At 43.0% G+C, this 20,796-nt stretch overlaps 1 protein-coding gene across 4 annotated transcripts; it reads right to left on the bottom strand.

Moving 5' to 3' along the window:
• Positions 1 to 337: 337 nt before the first annotated feature.
• Positions 338 to 20,706, bottom strand: KNL1 (kinetochore scaffold 1). 4 transcript variants are annotated; one of them, XM_027749302.2, is made up of 27 exons: positions 20,596 to 20,637; positions 18,925 to 19,104; positions 18,502 to 18,556; positions 18,043 to 18,082; positions 17,760 to 17,819; positions 17,510 to 17,571; positions 16,948 to 17,003; positions 16,579 to 16,615; positions 16,005 to 16,042; positions 15,621 to 15,673; positions 9,653 to 14,710; positions 8,878 to 9,022; positions 8,700 to 8,767; positions 8,474 to 8,572; positions 7,380 to 7,495; positions 7,064 to 7,154; positions 6,421 to 6,537; positions 5,832 to 5,919; positions 5,366 to 5,419; positions 4,906 to 4,945; positions 4,686 to 4,787; positions 4,125 to 4,225; positions 3,783 to 3,851; positions 3,523 to 3,632; positions 2,856 to 2,974; positions 1,603 to 1,725; positions 338 to 1,496 (listed from the first exon to the last, which is right to left on the bottom strand). In XM_027749302.2, exons 3-27 carry the CDS (start codon positions 18,534 to 18,536, stop codon positions 1,391 to 1,393), a joined length of 6,987 nt encoding a protein of 2,328 aa, XP_027605103.2. In that variant the 5' UTR covers positions 18,537 to 18,556; positions 18,925 to 19,104; positions 20,596 to 20,637; the 3' UTR covers positions 338 to 1,390. The 4 variants fall into 4 exon arrangements, with proteins under 4 accessions (XP_027605103.2, XP_039242041.1, XP_027605105.2 ...); XM_039386107.1 differs by lacking the exon at positions 20,596 to 20,637 and adding an exon at positions 20,170 to 20,241; XM_027749304.2 differs by lacking the exon at positions 18,925 to 19,104 and having other exon boundaries at positions 20,596 to 20,706.
• Positions 20,707 to 20,796: the final 90 nt, after the last annotated feature.

The following is a 20,796-nucleotide window of genomic DNA, read 5'->3' as shown; positions in this document are numbered from 1 at the left end:
CCCGCTCGGGAGCGCGCGCGGGAAACGGCTCCGGGAACGGGACGGGAAGGGACGGGAAGAGAATGGAATGGGCTCATGGAGACCAGCCGTGGGGCAGCGCGGCCTTTCTTTCCAATTTCCCTTCCTTTTCTTCTGTTATCTTTTTTTTCCCATTTTATTTTCCCTTTTTTTTTTCCTTTTCTTTCCCCCCACTTTTTTCTTTTTCCCTTTTTCTCCCCTTTTCTTTCATATTACGAAAAGTCTTCCCGAATTATTTAACAAAATTATTTCAATATTAGTATCAAATTTGCAGTCAGTGGTTTACATACAGCCAATAATCCCCACTGGAAGCAGGAAAGGTACTAATTCCAACGTTTAATGAACTTCCACCTTCCAAACAGAAGGAAAACTTATAAAAACACAAAATATATAAAAACTGAAACACAGGGAAACATTCTTAAATTCAACATATTTTACAGGATACGAAGATTTGCAGCTGGAGAACGGAGAGCTGGGCCAGGGTTGGTGCTTCTGCTCCATAACTCGGCCACGGGGAGACCAGATCCAACAGCAAAACCCACATAATATAAAATATATACATAAAACCAAGCTAAATCTTACAGGTAACTCCTAAATTTAAGGAGCTCTGTCTCCTTACTAAAATTCCAAGGCATTCCAAACTGGGACAATGCACCAGCATCCTGAGATTGTGCTGGACTGACACTGAACCTCAGAACAAACTTCAGTCACACCAACAGCTTTGGGGCTGTTTCATCCCAAAGTTGGTGGTCAAGCACAGGGATTTTTTGTCTTAATTGCCAAAATATCTCTGACTTTGGCCACATGGTTAATTGCTACAGGTTAATTGGTTAATGAATCAGATGCAGGGATATAGTGTCCGAACTGGGAGAGGCTCCAGGAGATGAATAAAGAGCAGACCTGGTGGGATCCGCAATTTAGTACATGGTAATGAAATCATGACAGTGAAAGTAAACTCCAGTCCAGTTAATTTAGAGAATCCTCATCATTGCTTTGTCCAAGAGCTTTGTAAATCACCCCAGAACTAAATTAACAGGCTATGGCAGAAGAATATCCTTGTTCGGAATGACATTCCAAGGAGGTCACGATCCCCTGGAGTGACTGAGAGAAGACGAAAGGCAGCTTGGATTTACAAAGGACATAGGAATTTCTTCCTTCTCCTCTTCAGACACCTCTGCTTTTGTAAAACTCGTGGTCTACACCAAGTAGAATACTTGGTGCAAACTACAAGAATACTAAATAGGCAGGAATACTAGAGCTGGGGGGCATAACAGCATTCCCATTCTGGTGAGAGACAGCTGGAATTCTCACGAGAATAAACTCAAAGACTACCCATTCCGACTGCTTCAGTCTTGCCCATGCATCCAGAGGATCATCTGGGATCCTGGAGCAGGTTCTGATGGATCAGAGTGACTATTCTCCGCAGATAGTGGTGACCAACTGGAACACTGGAGAGAACAGCAGAAATTTCCTCCTTCCTGGGGAAGATGAAAGGATCACAAGCGTTGGAGAGGATCTGGAGAGCTTAATTCCCCATCCCTAGTGTGGAATGAAGTCATGTGGAGAGGTGCTTGTTCAACTCACCCGATATTCCCGATGTGGGTTTGGACACTGAAGGGAAGTGGAGCAGATGGATAGTCGGGGGAGAGAGACAGAGTCAACTCAAACTTGGCAAAAGCTGCGGAAGCGGAGAACAAAAGCTTCACCCTGTGGAACAAACACAAAGATCCATGCAAAATAGTCAAATGTGCTGCTTCCGCCTTGGAATGGGGGCCAGGAGTGGGAATAAATGATGTCACTGATGCAGCAAAGCTCAGGAACTTCCAAAGAGTTCCAGCACAGACCCACAGGAACTGCAGAAATCAGATAAAGAGACCCTTTGCACTTTATCAACACCTCAGAATCCAAAGCCCCAACTTCCCTCACAGGAAAAGTTAATACAGAACCATCCAAAAATTATGGGAGAAAAGAGACTAATAAGAGAGAATAACAGAGACTGATAACAAAATATATGTTTTCTAGTTAGCATAAAATATTCCCAGGTAGTTAAAGTTTTCCAAAGTTTTAAGTAGGACTGACTTGCCTCCAATTCCATGGGATTTTTGGCACTCTTGCAAAGAGAACTACAAAATTAGAATAACCTCTGGGAACAGCACCAAGGTGGGCAGAGCAAGCTAATTATTGGACACTTCTTAATTAAAGATATACGTGAATAATGGAAGGATGAGGTGAAGCTGTATTTGTCTTACCCCACTGGGACATGCTACAAAATCAGGAAGTAGCAAGAGAAAATGAAAAGTAAAGAAAGTAAACTTTAGTTTCACTGCATCCATCCTTCTGTGACTGATTCTGCTTGGCTGAGGCAAAGAGAAGATTAAAAGAAACAAAGCCCTAAGCTACAGGTAAACTCTTGGTTCTATTTCCTTTGCATTGGTACAATCCGGCCTAAATATTTCAGAGTCAGGTCAAGCAGGAAAATAGCAAGGAAGGAGAAGTTGTCTGGTAGTCAGGAAGTGGCTGGATCCATGAAAAGCTTAATTTCCATGCATTAGGATACTATAGTATGTATGTATGTATGTATATCTTCAAGTGTATGGAAATAAATTAAATTGCTGTTAAAAACAGCAGCATAAAATCTCAACTTCAACAAAACCAAGCTGAAAATATTTCAGTTTTGTTCCTGATTATCCACAAACAGCCTCTGAAGGACTGCTGTGAACCCCATCTTATGGAATCACGGAATATCCTGAGTTGGAAGGGACCCATGAGGATCAAAGTCCAACTGCTGGCCCTGCACAGCCCCAAGAATCCCACCATGATAACCTGAAGTTACTCACTCTGTGTCTTTGATATCTGTCTTCAGGAGATTGAATTTTCCACCCCATCTCTCCAGAAATTCCATCTCTTCTCCCAAGATTTTGCAACGATTCACCACCAAGGAGATGTCATGGAGAACCTGAGGGGGCAATCAGAAAAGGAACCACGTCAACACCCAGGTGGTGACTACGTGACACTTGAAAACACAGTTTCTGCTAGAAAGTATAAAAAATAAGGGTAGTTTAACTGCTGTCTCAGTCTGGATGGAGTCTGGATGGAAAAAATGAAACTGTGCAAGTATAATAAATGTACATTTTTTGCTTTAAGTTTCTCCTTTCTGCTTTGTCAATGGGCTTGTCACAGCCAGGCAGGAACCCAGAAGAAGTTTGGGTTGGCAATTTAAACCTACATTCTTTAGGAGGCAGAATGGCCTTCAGCTTAATTCTTTATTTTTGTAGCAGAAAAAAAAAAAAAAGGCTTTTAATAAACTCCAGCTTTTAGGACTCCTGTCTTCAGGGGCAGGTATTTACCCTCACACCTCAGAATATTCCTGAAGCAGATTTTGGCTTGCATTGCTGAAGCTTTCATGAAGGTGCTTTGGTTCTCAGGATCAGCCCTATTTTCTCTGTGACAGGAAAGATTTAAGGGTTTTTTTTCAGAGTCTTATAAGGTTCCCTGGAATGTTACCTGGGGCAAGTAGTACAGCGTGGGACACTTTTCCTGCCAGCTTCCCTGACTTTCGATAAACTGAAAGATGAGCCTTTGGACTAAACACGAGGAGGGTGGAGCTTGTTCCACTGTAACACAAAAGAAAAAAAAAAAACACATTGCCAGGAACCTCTGAAAAGCCATTTCATAGAGCATTTGCAGGTAAAGCACAAATTTAGAGTCTTCCCAACAAGAGATTAGCAGGGCTGCTACTTTCAAGCTACCCAAGAATATCTCACCGTCCAGGAAACACTCGAAGTTCAGGCTAACGATGGTTCTGGAAGGATCTACACCAAAATCATCACCATCTGAGAAAGAAAGGAAAAAAAAACAACCCAGTTATTTCCATACTTAGTTCTGGAGTTACAGCTCTTCCTCTGCAGAAACAGCCATCCATTACCTTTCTGAATTTTCATATGAAAAACATATCCAAAGCCATGCCACCTATCTCAGCTTACCCAGTGGAGTATATTTTGTATTTCCTTTCAGTAGATCTTTACAAATATGGAAATTTCAGGTTTCTATTCTATAACTAACATTTCAAATTCCTAAAACATAGACCTACCCATGTTGTGACTCACCTATTGGGGGTCCAAACACGACTGTGAGCTCCACAGAATCATAAAGAAAATTAAAGACTGCCTGCTGCTCACTCCATTCTGCAATCTCCCACTCAGTGAAGCTGAAAAAGGGAAAAAAACCACCCACCATCACCCCAAGTTTCAACCAACCAACCCAAACAATTTCCTGAGGGACAAAGATCAGAGTATTAAATGCACTTGCAGCTCTTACCACATAATATACCAATGAATTTTCCAATTCCAAGCAGATTCTTACATTCCAACAGAATGTAAAAATTTGTTGGGAATGCAAGTATAATACCATACATTTTATATAAATGTTAATTTTGGAATTGGGGGAGAGTTGGATGTTGGAACACAGAGCACCACGGCAAAGCTGTTGATGGAATAACACATGGAAGTTCTCCAAGGCTTTATTCCTTATCCTAGGCTGCAAGGAGATGGGCATCCCAAGATTTCCCACATCAAATAACAAGGAAAAACAAAGCCAACACATTTATGTACAAATGTGAGGCTCTAGAAATAGCTAATAAAAAATAAACCTGAGGGTGTTTTCCTTACTCATATTTCTCCAGGATTTCCTGGCAGCTCTTTTCAACCTTCTTGAGCTCATCCATCTGAACCAGCATCTGCTCATCCTCAGTCTCCATCTCTGACAGTTCTCTGCAAGGATAAACCAATCCCACAGGATGTGGCACAGTAGTTAAAAACACACCAGCCTCTAAAAAGTTAGTGTGCACATAATACTGTGACATCCTTGACATCCCCTCTGACATCTTACCTCTGAAGTTCCTCTTCTTGGGCTCTGAGGCTTTCCAGTTCTAATAGAAAGGGAAAAAATGAGAAAAGAAGGGAAAATATGAGAAAGGAGCAGCACAAAAAGCCCTAATCTGCTGTGCACTCACTGTTCTTAAAAATAGGAAGGATCTCAAATTGGTGGCTGTTACCCCTGCCTGGATAAGGGGTCAAAGGTAGTAATCATTGAACAATTAATGTGCTGAATATGACAGCTGAATATGACTCCTCAAGTCACACTGTAGCAAGTTCTAAATTCCATGTTTCCAGGGGAAAAACAGGCATTTGCATCCATTAACATCTGTATAATTAGCTACATGCAATGCAGAAAATACAGCAGTGTTTGCATCTCTTTCAGAGCTGATAGATCTGGATGAGGGGTTCAGTATCATCCTCTCCACAATTTAAAGTACCAAACAAAAAGTGCATTCAGCTGGTTCTGTTACCTTTCTGTAGGCTCTGCCCTCCTTCCACTTCATCCCCTTCATCCCAGAAAGAATCTAGGGGAAAGAAATATTAGGTCTGTGCAGAACTCCCAGATTCAATACTTAAGAGTCTGTTTTGTTTGTGGGCTCTAGAAATCTCAGTATTTCAAGGGTGACTAAGAAAAATGTACAAAAATATGGAAAAGTATCTACAAAAAACCTCAAAAAGTGGTAATAACAGCAAAAGCTCCTTTTATTGCATTGTTTCAAAGCTGCTACTGTGCAATGTGATTTCTACTTAAGGCACTGGAAGAAAAAAATTGAAAATACAGAGCACTGTTACGCAGCAATGCCAAGTTCTGACAGCAGCTTGTGTCAAACAACCACAAACACAGAATCCTGAACTGACCTTTTGAACAGCAGCTCTGGAGAAGAAAAAAAAAAAAGGAGAAATTAGAATATAAGTCACCTGTTTGGAAACTCATACCTGATTCCAGAGCAACCAGGCAGCTCTCTCCCTCCTTCTGCAGCTCATCCACCTTTTCTATTCTTGCCTGGAGCTTTCTATGTTGTTCCTAAGATGGGAAAGTTGTACTTGAGTCAGTGACATTTTTTAACAAGCTGAATTTTCTTCTGGGACCACCACTTGGCTCTTTGTTTGCTCATTAATTAAAGAAGCTGATAGAATCTGTCATTAGAGGGAAGAGGCAACAGACAAGCAGTGGCCATGTGTAAGCAAGTACTAAATACTTACTTGTATCTCCCTAATGAGGGATAAGACATGGAAATAAATGAATTCCTAGAGCTTTAATAGATACAAATTTCTGATCCTGTCACAATGCATTACTTGTGTCATTTCCTTGTTACTTACCAGAGAATCCCTGCATGGGTTGGGTTGGAAAGGACCCTAAAGATCATCCAATTTGCATATGAATAGAAGGGAAATGCATTTAAAAAGATGAAACTTCCAGGAGAATGCATACTAAAATAATTAAGCTCCCACGAAGTTAAAGACAAGAAATATGGTAGAAGTTCCTTTTTTAAAGCCAAATCTCTGCAGAGCTGTGGCTCCTTACCTGGGCACTCTGCACCAGTTTGCTGTACAATGTCTCCTTCTCGTTGTGAGCCAAGATTTTACTCTCCTTGGTGAAATAGGATTTCATTTTGTTCAGTTCAGCTCCAAAGTTCTTCAGCTGCAGTCAGTGGGAAATACAGAAGAGAAAGTGAATGGGAATATAACCCTTCCTGACTCTAGTTCACAACCAAACTGTAGTGATATCCTATATCTAAATATGAATTATGAAAAATTCTGTCTTTGATCAGTTTTGACTCTTTATTTTCATGGACTAGATCTTAATTCTTGTTTATCCTTGGCAATGGACTAGATCTTTATTCTTGTTTATCCTTGGCATTAGAACCACAGAAAACAGTATCCCTTGATCTACCTTCTCAATTCTAGTGGGACACTTTTATAATGCTTCTGGGTTTTAAATGCAAATAGTTTTGGGTAATTTTTTCCCCTTTAATATATTTTAAAGGACACATATCCTTGTATTCCTCTGACATGCTGGAAATTCTTAGAAGTTTTCCATTCAGAAAATATCTTGCCTTGTTTCACCTGTTGTGATTTTGTGACCATTCTGGTTCTTATTTTATTGGAATACATAAATCAACCACTTGTTCATTATGTGTAAGCATTCCCTCTCCATGCAGCATTACCTCTTCATCAGAGCAGGTTCTCATTACTTCCCACAAACTCCTGTTCACATTCACCAGGAGTTGATCCTGGACATTTGCATACGTTTTTAACCTGAAATATGGAAAAAAACCAGTTGTTGGTCACATAGAGCAGCACATTGGTATTTATACAATTAATTTCTAAATCTGTAATAAAATTGCCAGCGGCATAAAGAAGGTTAACTTTGGTTTTATTTTCCCTATATGTAACATATGAAGTTTCTTCAGGGCATTTGCATGCAACCAGAGGCGAAGAAATGAAATTACTGATACAGTGTGTGACTGGAAAAGCACTCACTCATCTATTTTCTGAGACAGGGCCTGGCAATCCTCCTCGTAAATCCGCAGCTTGGGCCGGTGGATGTACTGGCTGTAGATGAGATCCTCTGGGGTAGGAGGTGCACTCACTGCACACTGGGGAAAACAGGGAAGAAAAGGGGGAAAAAAACCCACATATTTTTCAGAAATGGTAACTTCCAATCAACTCATTTTCGTTTTCATGCCTTGTGTTTCCTCACGCTTCCTTTTGGGACACGTGTCTCATCACTAGAGCTCAAAAGAATAAATTAAATGTTGAAAGAGGTTCACTCCCTTTCAGACGAAGGCTTTAAAAACATCTGTGCGTTATGCAGGTAGCAAGAGTGCTCCACAATAAAACAAGCTGACTATGCTTAATTCAGAATCAAAGTTCCCAGAATAAAGCCTTATTGAGCTTTATTCCACAAACAAATATGAGGGGGGTATTTCAGCCTAAGATGGCCATATAGTAAAGCTCATAAATAACTGACATTAATTAATTCCACCCCTTCAGAGAAAGTTTTCAGGGGCTTTTGGAGGGGTGGTGTCTGGTTTTCATCAGTCACTAATGCACAGTAGCAGAGTTATTAAGCCTGATGAATATTTAGAGACAGCTCAGTATGAATAAATCTGTAAAGTCAACTGTAACTAAGCTGGGACAGCAGTTTAAATAAAAACGGAAGAGATTTAGAAGTCAAACTTCTTTATTTCTTCCCCTCTTCTTCAGGGGAGGAAATAAAGAGCAGTGATGTCATGGTGCAGCATTTCTAAAGGAGAGAATGCAATAGGTAGTAGGAGTGCAGAGTAGTAGCTGCAGTCAGCAGATGGACACAGCGAAAAGATAAAGTGAAAAGATTAGACTCAGTTCCTAATTCTTACTTTCAAATTTATCATCCTCAAAAGAATCTAAAAAAGCAAGAATTAGCATATTCATCCAAGAACAGCAATCCTGAGTACATGGTATTTGGTGAGGAGACACAAATCTTCTGGTTTTCACTTAAAGTCCTTTGAGTTGCTAAAAATTAAAACCCAAACCTACAAAGGGATATAATTTAAGGTCAAATATATTGTTCCTGTCAAAGGAGAGATACTCACAGTGGCTGGCAGGTGGCTCTGCCGGGGCTTCTGGACCAGAATGTGGACTTGGAGAAGGGTAAAAAACTCCCCAACTGTGACAGCACCACTCTGAAATTTCTGCAAATTTGGGAAAAAACGTACAGATAAGTCCATTTTTCAAGCAAGAACAGTTACTGGTGTATAACACACACCAGTATTTTCTTGTTAGGACAAGAAGTTGGTGTCTTCCAGCCTCTGTACATACCTCCCATAAATTGTCTTCACAAATGCTGTCTGTGAGAAGCTGGGACTCCACATGACTGCTGGGCTGGACTGGGAAAAGAGAACAGAAAGGAAAAAGGGGGAACAATGGTGGGGTTAATAATATTTTAAAAGGGTGGAGAACACAAGCTTTGGAACTCTTATCCCAAAGGGAGCCTTACTTGTTAATTCTGCATCAGCCCTAACAGAATCCAGGGAGCTGCTGGCACTGCTTTGAGGACAGTCAGGGGTTTTAGCTGAGAGATTTGGAGGTTCTCCACCTTCATCAACTTCTACTTGGTTCTGAGGCACAGCAGCAAAAGTAACCTAACATTAACAAATTTAAAAAAAAAAGTTAATATAGTTATATGAAACAATCTAAGTGGTTTATTGTAGTTCTTTCTTGACGTTCAGAACTGTTTCACAATTCAGATTGTTGCACACATTTTAGATCTTTATACTTTATATCTTTATATTTTATACTGACGATTATGAAGTTATTTTTAAGGTCAGATGGATGTTCTGTCTTTGCACAGATTTTCTTGGTTCAACTGCAATTTGTGCTGTCTATAACAAAATTAATTCAAACTAAACAGCCATGCTTGGGTTATAGATAATTACTTTAGGCCTCGCTGTACCTAAGGCAAAACTAGCAAATAGTTTAGTTCAGAGGACTAAGAGCATTTAGTTGAGAAACAATTAAAAGGATACTATGGAGAGAATGATTTAAAACTGGCAAATGCCTTATTCTGCCCATTTTGCCTGGTCCAGGACCGTTGAATAACCTGATTATTCTATTTTGGCAAAACAACGAAAAACACAGGCAACAACACAGGAAAATGACAGCAAACCAGCAGTTAAGAAAAACAAGGAAAACTGCCAACAGATCCACTTACACCCCAAAAATTTAGCCCAAAGCCCTGTTGGTGTATCCTTACAGTGAGGGGTAAGGCTCACCTGCAAGTCTTGTGCCTCAACATCCACATTTTCAACCCTCTTGACCTTCTTTGGGCTTTGAAGATCCTCTTTATCTTGTTCCAAAGATCTTTTGGCATTGTGAGTTTCTGTCTCTTCGAACAGATCCTCTTCCTGGTGGCAGATTTGTTTTTTGCTTATGTCCTCACAAACCTTTTCCATGAGTTCAGAGCTGACAGATTCATTGGAATCCATTTCTTCCAGGCACACAGGGAGAAATTCTTCTGCTATGAAGTGAGAGGGGCTGAAGTTCTGCCTGGTGGATTTGTTACCTGGGGTTTCCCCAGCATTTACTGGAACTGGGGCTTCTGCTCTGTCTGATTTCGCATTTATGTCTTGTACAGTGGAAACAGAAGAATTTCTCCTGTTTGGCAATTTGGGCTGGAAAATACCCAGAGGGATATTTATTCCTGGATATTTATCCTGAGGTGCCATGCCTATGGGAGCAGCTCCAGATTCCAGACCTGTGTTCTCCTGCTCTTTGCTATCAGAGGAGTTATTTGCTTCACTGACAGCAGTTTTTCCCAACCTCAAGGTATCCTCTGGCTGAGCTGAGGATTTGGGCAACTGGTCAGGAAAAGCAGTTTGGGAAACGGAGAAAGCTGCAGATTTCCTTCTCAGATCCTTCAGTTTTGAACAAACATTTAAAATACCCATTAATTCCAGTGAAAGATTGTCACTGACCAAAGCTTGCTCGGTTTGTTCAGAGTTTATTTGAAAGTCTTGTGGAGGCGTCTCCCCTTCGGCTGACAGCTCATTTTCCTTGGATTCCTTGTTAGCAGCTGGAATGAGGCTTGCTCCAGCCAAGCCCAAATCTGGAGCTGAATCTCCACGTTGAGACAAATCCTCTTTCACTACTTGGCTTCTCCAAGTACCAGAAGAATCTGGGGAACCCTTCAAAGGATCTGATCCCTGGATGGGAAAGGTGATGTGGGATTCCAAATCGCCACTTCCTTCTCTGCAATCCACAGGACCATTACCTGGGAGCTCCAAAGATGCTCCCTTTGACTGCAGGTTTTCTGGCTGTGTGAGATCCTGCTGCCTGCTTACAGGGACAGAATTCCCCATGGGAAGGTCACAATCCTGTGGTACCTGGAAATCCATAGTGTTTTCTGGAAGTGAGACAGAATAAGTGGAATCTGGTGTTGTGCCATTGGGGGCCTTGGTGGCTCCTTTCTCATTAGGAAACGCTGAGGCTGATGAAGCAGAAGAGGAAATGCTGGGCTGATCCTTATGTTTTGTGGGATATTCACAGTTCAGGTCTCTTGTATGTGAGGAATCCACGTCACCCCTGGAGGACCCCAACACAGCGTGTGTGGGCTGTGGTAAGTGCTGAGTGCTCGGGTGGGCCTCAAATCCATCGATATTGTTGTTAACAGCAGCAGTATGGGATGCAGTGATTTCCATGTCATCCTGGTGGAGGGCGAACACAACGGTTTTATCAGTAGGAATGGCTGGAATGGGCTGTGGGTCCTGTGCTGTGTGAGTTTTGGTGATCTCCATATCCTCAGCCAAAGCAAAACCGACTGTTGTGCCCCCTGCAGCAGCCTCCTGCCCACCCTGCTCCGCCAGGATCCATCTGTCCTCACAGAAATCTCCTCCGATACCCGGATGAATGGAGTGAGACCCGGTCACTTCCATGGCATCCTGGTAACTGGAGAACAGGACTGTGGAGGTGGAGGGAACAGGCTGCCAGCCCTGCAGGGGGTTCTCTGCCAAAGCTCCGTGGGAGGGTTTGGTCATTTCCATGTCATCCTCAGGAAACATCGTAACTTGGCTGTTGGGAAGTCCAGCCTCCTCACCAGAGTTTGGCTGAACACCACATACAACTATTCCTGTGGTTTTATCAGCAGAGAAAGACATGGAAATGCCCACATCAGCCTGGCTCTCTGTGAGCATCACACTCCTCACAGGATGAGCTGAAGAGAGGGAATGGAGCCCTCCCTCATCCTGCGCAATCCCCTGGCCTATGGCAGCTGTGTGGCTCTGGGTCATCTCCGTGTCATTGTCCTCATTGCTCAGGGAAAACACAACAGTCTTCTCCCCTGGTATTCCCTTCAAGCTTTCCCTTCCAGTCCTTTTAGCTGTGCTGAGCATCCCTTGAGATGCAGCTTTCCCCATGGATTTACTGACTGCAGAGGGATCGAGTTTAGTTATTTCCATGTCAGAGGGGAAAACACAAGTTTGAACTCCAGAAATCAAGGCTGTGGCATCGTCTGAAGTCTTCCTCTGGAAAACGACTCTGTTGTCTGCTGACATCGTGTGAGTCCTGGTGATGTCCACATCGGCATCTTCTGAAAACAGGGTTGGTTTCTCATCAGCAAAATGCTTTAAACTACTCATGGGCAACGTTTTCCTGCCATGTACCAAGGTCTCCTGTCCCACAGGCTGCTCCTGACCATTTGCTGTCATCGTGGGCCCCCTTTTTAAGGGCTTGATTTCATTTCCACCTTGATCAGGGTCTCCAGGCGCTGCTTTTGGCTGTGATAGAACAACGTTGATGGTGTAATCTGGAACCATCACCACAGAGCTTCCAGTCAAGTCCATGCTTTCACCTGAGGGAACCACAACTGACTTTCCTCCAGACAAAGGCAACTGGAAACTTCCCCTCTGCAGCTGGGATGTCCCAGCTCGCAGCCCATCAGCTGAGGGAGGAGGTTTTAAATCCCCTCCTGAAGCATGTGTTTTACCCGTCGGAAAAGGTCTCTCAGGATCTACTTGAGTTGGCAGCACTTTGTTTACTGCCCTCACAGGGTGGGTTTTCTCTTGCCTCCCCGAGTTTTGGCAATCCGCATTTATTCCCAAGGCTGTTCCAGGTTGCTCATTTCCTCTCGTTCCAGAGGGAGCAGGCTTGTTACTGAAAATAAACGAACCACTTGGAGCCAAAGGAGTAACAACTCGCTTCTTCGTGTTCAAGTCCCCACATTCCATTGCTGCAGTTTGACAGGTGATATCCACACCGAGACGACCGGAAAATGGGAAGGGCTGGTTTTGCAGCTGCTTGGATACTGTGTTATTTTGATTATTATTATTATTATTGGACTCTTGTCCTGTGTTAATAGGAGCACTATCAAGGGTAGCAGGATAAGCTTGGGTTATGTCCATGCTTTGATCACCTGAAAACATGACTGTTCTGTCGCTCGTGCAGGAAACGGAAGGGTTTGGAAGGTGTTTTTCCAAAGGCTGTGATCCAACAACTTCTTGGCTTCGCAAAGACAGGGATGCTCCAGTGTCAGTGACGACATTCCCAGGGACTCCTCTGTTTTGCTGTTGGAACAAAAATGTGCTCCTGGCACAGGAACTCAGATCACTTGCCTGGAAGTTGTTTTTTCCAATCATCTGAAGATTTTTAGTATTCATTTCAATAGCCTGGCTCCTTTTAATATTCCCATTGATACTCATCACCTCAATATTTTCCTTGTCCATATCTGTGGAATATGCACCCTCAATGACATTTTTGTTCTGGTTCTTTCTTGGAATGGTTTTACAGAGCATTTGTCTGGTTTCTGCAGTTGTCCCACTGCTTTGATCACTGATGACAACAGCATGGCATTTCATTATTTCCATTTCTTCCTGCTTAGCTCCACTGGAAGCTGTGGATCTGTTATCCAGAAAATGAGGTTTGCAGGTGACAGAGGTGAACACTGCAGTGGGAGGTTCATTATCAACACTCTTTCTGTCTTCCTTAACACAAGCTCTAGTCAAGTCCATGTCTTCTCCGGGGAATATTACTGTCTTCTCACCTGAAGGAACCAGCTGAGGCTGTGCTGAGGGATGGAACCTGCTCTTTGGAGCACCCAAATCTGTACATGAGCCAAACCCAGCATTCGCTGCAGCAGGACCGTGAGCCTGGGACATGTTTTCCACATGTCCATCTGAGGCTGAAGGCAGTTCAAGTGCTCTGGTTTTATAGGACACAGCAGCTCCATAATCTCCGGCTGCTACACCCTGTGGGATGTCTGCATTCCCACGTGCTGGGTGTCTGCTCCCTGCTAGCACAGGGTTTGTATTCCCTGGCTTTTCGCAAGTTTTATGACATAAAGCGTCCGTTCCTGTGGTGCTGTTGCTGTAGATGATGTCTGTGTAATTCCCAGTCATTTCCATGTCCTCACATTTGGAAAACACAACAGTTTTGTCCCCTCGGAAGACGGTCTCAGAGGACACGGCTCCCCGGATGGCAGACACTGCCCTGGCCTCCTGTCTCACCCCTCTCAGCACTGCAGGGGCTCCTCTGTCTTCAGCATTTGCTGCTTTCCTGTCTGCACAGAGCTGAGGGTCCTGCTGAGTCAGGTTCTGATTAGATGCTCTCTTCAACACAGAATTATCTAACTCTGTGGATGAGGAATCCTTTTGGAAGTGGAGACTTTGATTCCCAACGCTGGAGCAGGGAAATGACACTTCTGCAGTGTGACTGCTCGTCACGTCCATCCCATCATCCACAAAGGCCTGGGTGACATCCCCACACTCCAGCTGCTCCGGTGGGGCCTCACCAACACCAGAGAACGGAACCCTAACACCAGCTGCCTCACATTTTGTCATTTCCATCCCACCTTCTTGTCCTCGAAAGACCTGTGTTACATTGCAGGTGTGCAGCGGCTCGTGGGAATAGACAAATTCCTCAGGCAATAGTGCCACGTTTTCCAAGCCTTGGCAAGGGGCAAAGAAAACATTCTCCTTGTCAGGTCCCTCAGCAGGATTCGGTGCCTTCTTCTTTGACTTCAGGCTCCGCATAAATTCATTGAAATCTACTTTTTTTACAGCAGGAGCCTCTTCCTTCTCTTCCAGGGACGGGCACGGGTGGTTGGCGGGGTCGGGGAGCAAACAGAATTCCTGGCTGGCTTCTGCCCTGCCGTGGCTGGAGCTCAGCCCAGCTAGGAAGGTGATGTCTGTTTTGTCGGTTCCGTCGGCCTGCTGGGCCCCGATGTTCCGGGAGATAAGGGCCGTGTGACTGGCCGTGATCTCCACCGCGTTCTCCTCCGAGAACAGCAGGGTGGTGTCCTGCCTGCTCGCCCTCAGAACAGCCTGGTCCACGTCATGCCACTAAAAAAAATAAAAAAAAAAAAAAGGAAGAACCCAGTGACTGGCACGTAAAACAAACGATCAGTGGTTTATTCTATTTAAAGCAGAAGTCAGCTAAAGCAGTCTTCAGCTTCTAGCTCTATATCTCTCTTTTTCAAAAAACAAAAAACAACCTACTGATTACAGGCCTCCCTGATAAGCAATAACATATTCAAAAAAAAGGACAGTGACTTAATTATTCACCATATTGTGTCTCATTTTACATTTCATATCCAGCCACATCTTAGTAAGCAAGCAACAATTACTGAGCCTTATGGATCAGTATTTTCTATTTCTCTACGATGTGATTTCCGCCTTTTATTTTAGGGAACTACAGGTTTCTCCTTTGCCCAGTTTATTATGCACCTGCCCCAAAGCAGCAGCACCAGGCTGGATGTTTTAAAAACACCTTTCCACCACTGATTAGAGAGATTTTATTCTCTTTAACAGAGAGGGTTTACAGTTTTAAAGCTGAGGGCAAAAACTGGCCAGTAATAAGACAGAACACTACACTTTATCAGGTATAATGAATATATGAAGAACAGCTTCACGTTTACTTCAAATTACATTTGCTGTTTTATAAGTACACAGACCCATCTGAAACATCAGCTCTTTTGTATATTCTTAGATAAGAATTGAAGAGAATAGAGGAACTAGGTCAGTACTGAGAAGTTAGAGAAGCAAGAGTTATTCATGTTGCAGTCTAATGGCTATCAGAGTAGGAAAATACTTCAAAACATAGAATATTCACTTGCAAAAGAATTTTCTGCAAATACACAAAGGTTTATTTTTTTAGACAGTCAACATTTTTCACCATTTACCACACAAATTCTTGTGATATATTTTGGACACTGGTATTTTCAGCACCAAAAAACTAAAAGCTTTCACATACCTCAGTTTGCTGCACCAAAGCCTGGATGGGGGCGTGAAGCAAAGTGTTCATCCCTGTGGAAAGAAAAGGGAATACTCCAGTTCTTGTGCTATTTTTTTATTCTTTTATCCACAGTGCTGAAGTTCAATGCACTGAGTAAATAGATAAAAATTAAACCCAAATATATTCTGAAAAACATTTTCATTGCTCCCTTCAGGATGTGGAAGGGCCACGCAGACTTCTACAACAGGATCCTTGTAAACAGCTTTGTGGGACAGAGCCCATGCAGGAAGAGCCCTCCCAAATCAGGGAGATTACTTTAGACATGTTAAAATTACTAAAAACACAATGAATAGTTTTAAATAAAGACAGTCATTTTGTTATTAATTTTATTTCCCAACTCACCAGTGATCTCACAGGAAACAGCTTCAGTTTCCTCATCCCTACAAAAGTCAGGTTAGATAAAGAGCTTGTTAGAAGGTTTAGAAGATTTCAGTTGGTTAAAAGGTTTCAAAGAGGAGCCTTGAGCAACAAACTGAACAGACAGAGAACTGTGTTGCACAGAACTCCGTGGCAGATGCCACGTGGGATTGGGCAGCAGATACCAGACACTATGTATTTGTCTTCAATATATTCTAATTTGAGTCACAATCTTAATTTCCCCATGAAATTATCTCATCTTAGCATTCCACAAGCCACTGCTCAACACACAGGGGCAGTTTAATTCCTCAGTGACAAGTAAGAAAGATCAATTCTTTATTTTTCATAGAACTTATGATTCTATGAAATTCCCCTTCACACATACAAAGTGACTAAATCTGTTATTTTACCACCAGGTCATTTTAATTTTAAAAATCCCATCACTGTGTTTTATATACAAGAACTTTGAGGCCACACTAACATCTTTTCTACCTCTGAGGGAAAAAGTTTAGCAATAAATATCAAATTACAATAAATATCCATCAGACATGATACTTACTGATGAGTAAAGACATCATCCTTATCTGCTGCATGCTCTAAAAATAACAAGCACATGACAAAATTACAATGTGAGAAGCATGATCATGGTTGGACTTGATTATCTCAAAGGTCTTTTCTAACCTACATGATTCTGATTCTAAAAAACACTGAGACAAGAGTGAACTGCACAGAAGCTGTTCTGAAATTCTCTTCATGTGTCTTCTTGTGACAAAAACGCTGTGACCAAGGGGTTTTCAGCCAGCACAGGACAAAGATCTGACCATGTTGTTCCTTTCCCCAGACTGACAAGCCTGACTTCTGAAATCCAAGTTAAATCTTGTTGTTAATAGTCTGGGAATCCTATCAGAAGAATAAAAAGGAGTTTTACCTCTATTTTCTCTCTCTGATGTGCCGTTCTTAAGATCTCGGTGGAAGACTCTGCAGCTAAGAAAAAAAAAAACCACCAGTTTCTTAAAATACAGAATCATCTCTTTCAAAGCAAATTTTAAAAAAAAAAATCAGCCCTAAATTCAATTTTTTTCATGTGTTCTGAAATGAGATATCAAAAGCCAGAAGTGTACTGAACCCAAGCGTGTTTTACAGGGAGATGATATCATATGATGCCATTTTGATACTTAAGATGGAAACCACTAAACATTGAACATGAAAGAAAAATTCCTAATTATATTAAATTCACTGAACTGTTGCTTTTGTGGGTTTTTTTCCCCAGCTGGGAAGAGAAAATTAATAATGGCTCTTCAGGGTTCGAACCAAATCAACATAAATATATAAATAAACATAAATATATATAATATAAAACCCAACTTCTTGCTGCTTGCAATCATTTGTGATTATTCAGTGAGGGCAATACTTGGGGGGGAAACAGATTATTCCCTGCATTTTATGCTTAAATAAAGGCTGCAGACCTGCATCCTTCAGCTCACACTTACTTGATGGTGTTGGCAAAGCTGACACGGCGCGAGCTCTTCCTTCGCCTCTCTATATTAATATCCTGCCAATAAAGAACACGACACTTTGATATCCATGAGCACAGCTTTCCATGAAACACAAACCCCCCCCAAAAAAATAGTGTGCTATTATTAAAATTGGTGCATTAAAACCACCTGCATTATTCCAGGGACACAGTTTAACCAGTAACACGTCGAGGACCATCGGGAAGAAAGGGCCCGATAGACCTACCTGGGTCAGTTCATTCCCACTTCCCAGATCATCCAGAGGATTTCGCGGAGCCTTTAAAATCTGAAAGAAAATAGAACAGTTGAGAAGAGCAGCTCCAACTCCAAGAGCTCATTTCTGGAATGGACAGAGTTTCTAGGAGCTAGCAGGGCCTCTCAGTCTAACAGGTTCTTTTGGAATGCTTTTCTCCAACTCCAGTGAGGAAAAAAAATTCCTCTCCCAGCTTCCCTTTCCTCCTTCCCTCCCTCCCAGAGTTTTATTTTGAGGAATGCTGTAAGTTACTCACAGAGGACAGTCTCTTCCCTCTGATGTGCTCCGTGTTATCACTGGAAGGGAGAAAGGGAAACGGGTATTAGGATATGAAATCGCTCCAAGGTGCATTTCCTGAACAGCCCTGCCACGGTTTTGAGGTTAATAAACTGATTTCTCTGTTATTTTTATGAGTGTGAAATCAAATAAACGGCTTGCTTGGAACAGATTGATCATTTCAGCACTGCTTCCCAACGAAATAAGCTTTGGAAAACTCAGATTGCCCTCCCACCCCCAGGGTCAGTTCATCTCCAGACCATCCATTGCCACGAAATCCCCTCAGAGCTTCCCAAACACCGTCAGAGAAACTCCCTGTTCTTCTTGGCAGTGCAAACCACATTTCATTTAGGGGATGCTGGAGTGCATTAAGAAAAGGTTTGCCTCTAAAGGACAATATTTACACCACAGTAAAATTCCTTAGAAGGTTTCAACTCACTTTTCCATGTTCGGGTCTGTGTAAATCTTGTCCATGGCTGAAGGATGTGCTTTCCCTACAGAATGCAGAACCAAAATCCACAAACATTAATGAACCTCAGCAGGAAAACAGCATAACCCCACAATTAGTTATTAGCTTTTGATGCTGTATTTTTTTCTCTTCATTTTTCCCTGGTTACAGAAATTACAGGCCTCTCAATTCCACATTTTCCTGTTATTATACATATATTATACATATTTCCACATTATACATATATTGTGCTAACAGTGAACTGTGCTATAGCAGTTTAAGCATTACTGGTTAGGCAGCCTCTTATTTAAAATTAAGATTCTGGTAACTGCTGGAGATAAATGTGATCAAACCTTATCCAAGACAAAGTTTGCTCTGACACACAAGACATTTTTCAATCAATACTTTCCTCACCCTCTAAGGTGAATTTATGGTATTTCAGCTTGTTGCTTCCTGTTCCTTCTCTAGATACAACCAGAAGAGCCTGGGTCCATCTTCTTTAAACTATCAGGAATTCAGGATCATGGATAACTTCCCTCTGATGAGCAACATCCACTGCTCTCCCTGTCCACCAATGCAGTTACCTCAGTGTACCTGAGGGAAACCACAAACCCACCCTGATTTTCCAAGCTAAAACTAAGCCTTGGGTAGGAAAAAAAAGTTCAGAATGCTAAATCACACGAAATGCTATTGGGAATTTATTATTGGGTATTACTTCGAATTATATGGTATTATATTAATTCTATTGCATGATATGGTGTCATATACGATATATTTGGCTTGAGTTACAGTGGAAGGGAAAAGTAACATTCTGTTTTGCTCAAACACAATTTTAAGGCAGGACAATTTTTAGGCAACACTAAGTCAGTAGGTATTTTTCCTCAATAAATTTCTGTTTGCCTAAACAGTAAAAAAAAAAAAAAAAAGCACTATTTTGAGGACACTGTTACATGTGAAGGTATAAAAAAAATGAGAACCAGAAAAGCTTTACAGAGTGACACTGTATTTGTACACAGAAGCTGACTTGCTGGAATGAACTTTATTGATTTCCTGTTTCATTTTCGCAGGGTAATTCATGGAATCCTGGAATGGTTTGGGTTGCAAGGGACCTAAAAGGCCATCTCATTCCACCTCCTGCCATGAGCAGGGACACCTTCCACTAGCCCAGGTTGTTCCAAGCCCTGTCCAACCTGGCCTTGGACACTTTCAGGGATGGGGCAGCCGCAGCTTTTCTGGGCAAGCTGTGCCAGGACCTCCCCACCCTCCCAGAGAAGGATTTCTTCCCAATACCCAACCTAAATCTCCCTTCTTTCGGTTTAAAGCCATTAATTCCTCTCACTGAGACCAGCAGGTTTATGCTGGTCCCAGCCCAAAGCAGCCTGAGGGACCCTTGGCTTCCAGGGCCAGCAGCTCTGGGGCTCCAAATCCAGAGGCACCTTTTGGGCCAGCATCCCAAAGGTTTTGGGTGTAAATCCAGCCGTCCTGGGTCAGGCTGAGCACACAGAGAAGGGACAGGGGACACGACAGGCCGTGCAGGTGCTGGGGGAGAGCAGCGTGTGGCTGTAAAACCCCTGATCGCTCTGCCTTTAATCGCACATTAATTTGCTATTAATGTGGAATTCACAGCCCAGCCACCCTCCTCAGCCGCTCTTCCCTAACCTTTCCTGGAAGTTATCTACAATCCTTGAGAAACGAGAGCATGGTGTCGAGCTGGGAAGATGCTTTGTTGATAAACGACCATCCGTCTTTATTCTCCTACTCGACACTGCAAACACAAGAATCTCTCCACAGTCCTTCCAGTCCATCCCCCGCCGCCCATCCCGGCCCTCCTCGGCCTTTTCCCCATTGGCACAAGCCGACTGAGCCCCTTTTCCCGTCTCTTTTTGCTCCCGGGCCGTTTCCCCTCACGGTCCCCGCGCCACAGCCCAGGCGCTTATTAATCACTCGTATCATTAATTACACCTCATTAAAACGTTCCCCAGCCACGAATTACTTCGCATCGATCCACACCGCGTTTATCGGGGGGTTTATCCCCACACGCCTCAGCCCTCCCTCCCATCCAGCGGCTCCCGGGACAGCACCGACCTTCTCCTCCCGCCTTCTCCCGCGCTCGCAGGATCCGCCCCGGACACGGGCAAACGGCCGCTGTCACTCCCGCGCTGCCCCAGCACGGCTTCCTCCCCTCGCCGGACCCCGCAGCCGCTCTCACCTCGCGCTGGGGGCGCGGCGGGCCCCCCCAGTTCCCGGTTCCCGACCCCGCTTCCCGCTCCCGGTCGCCACCGCCCC

Source organism: Pipra filicauda, unplaced genomic scaffold, assembly GCF_003945595.2.
Source record: "Pipra filicauda isolate LSUMZ 115617 unplaced genomic scaffold, ASM394559v2 scaffold463_size517996_pilon, whole genome shotgun sequence".
Taxonomy (NCBI): domain Eukaryota; kingdom Metazoa; phylum Chordata; class Aves; order Passeriformes; family Pipridae; genus Pipra; species Pipra filicauda.
This window is presented reverse-complemented; position numbering and strand designations above follow the sequence as displayed.

Excerpts from the sequence above, each read along its gene's own strand:
- KNL1 (XM_027749304.2), bottom strand. The coding sequence starts at position 18,536 with ATGGACAAGATTTACACAGACCCGAACATGGAAAA. Across the intron at positions 7,496-8,473 it reads AGAGCCACCTGCCAGCCACT|TGTGCAGTGAGTGCACCTCC; the intron begins GTGAGTATCTCT and ends TGTTTTCCCCAG. Across the intron at positions 4,788-4,905 it reads CAAGAAGAGGAACTTCAGAG|AGAACTGTCAGAGATGGAGA; the intron begins GTAAGATGTCAG and ends TTATCCTTGCAG.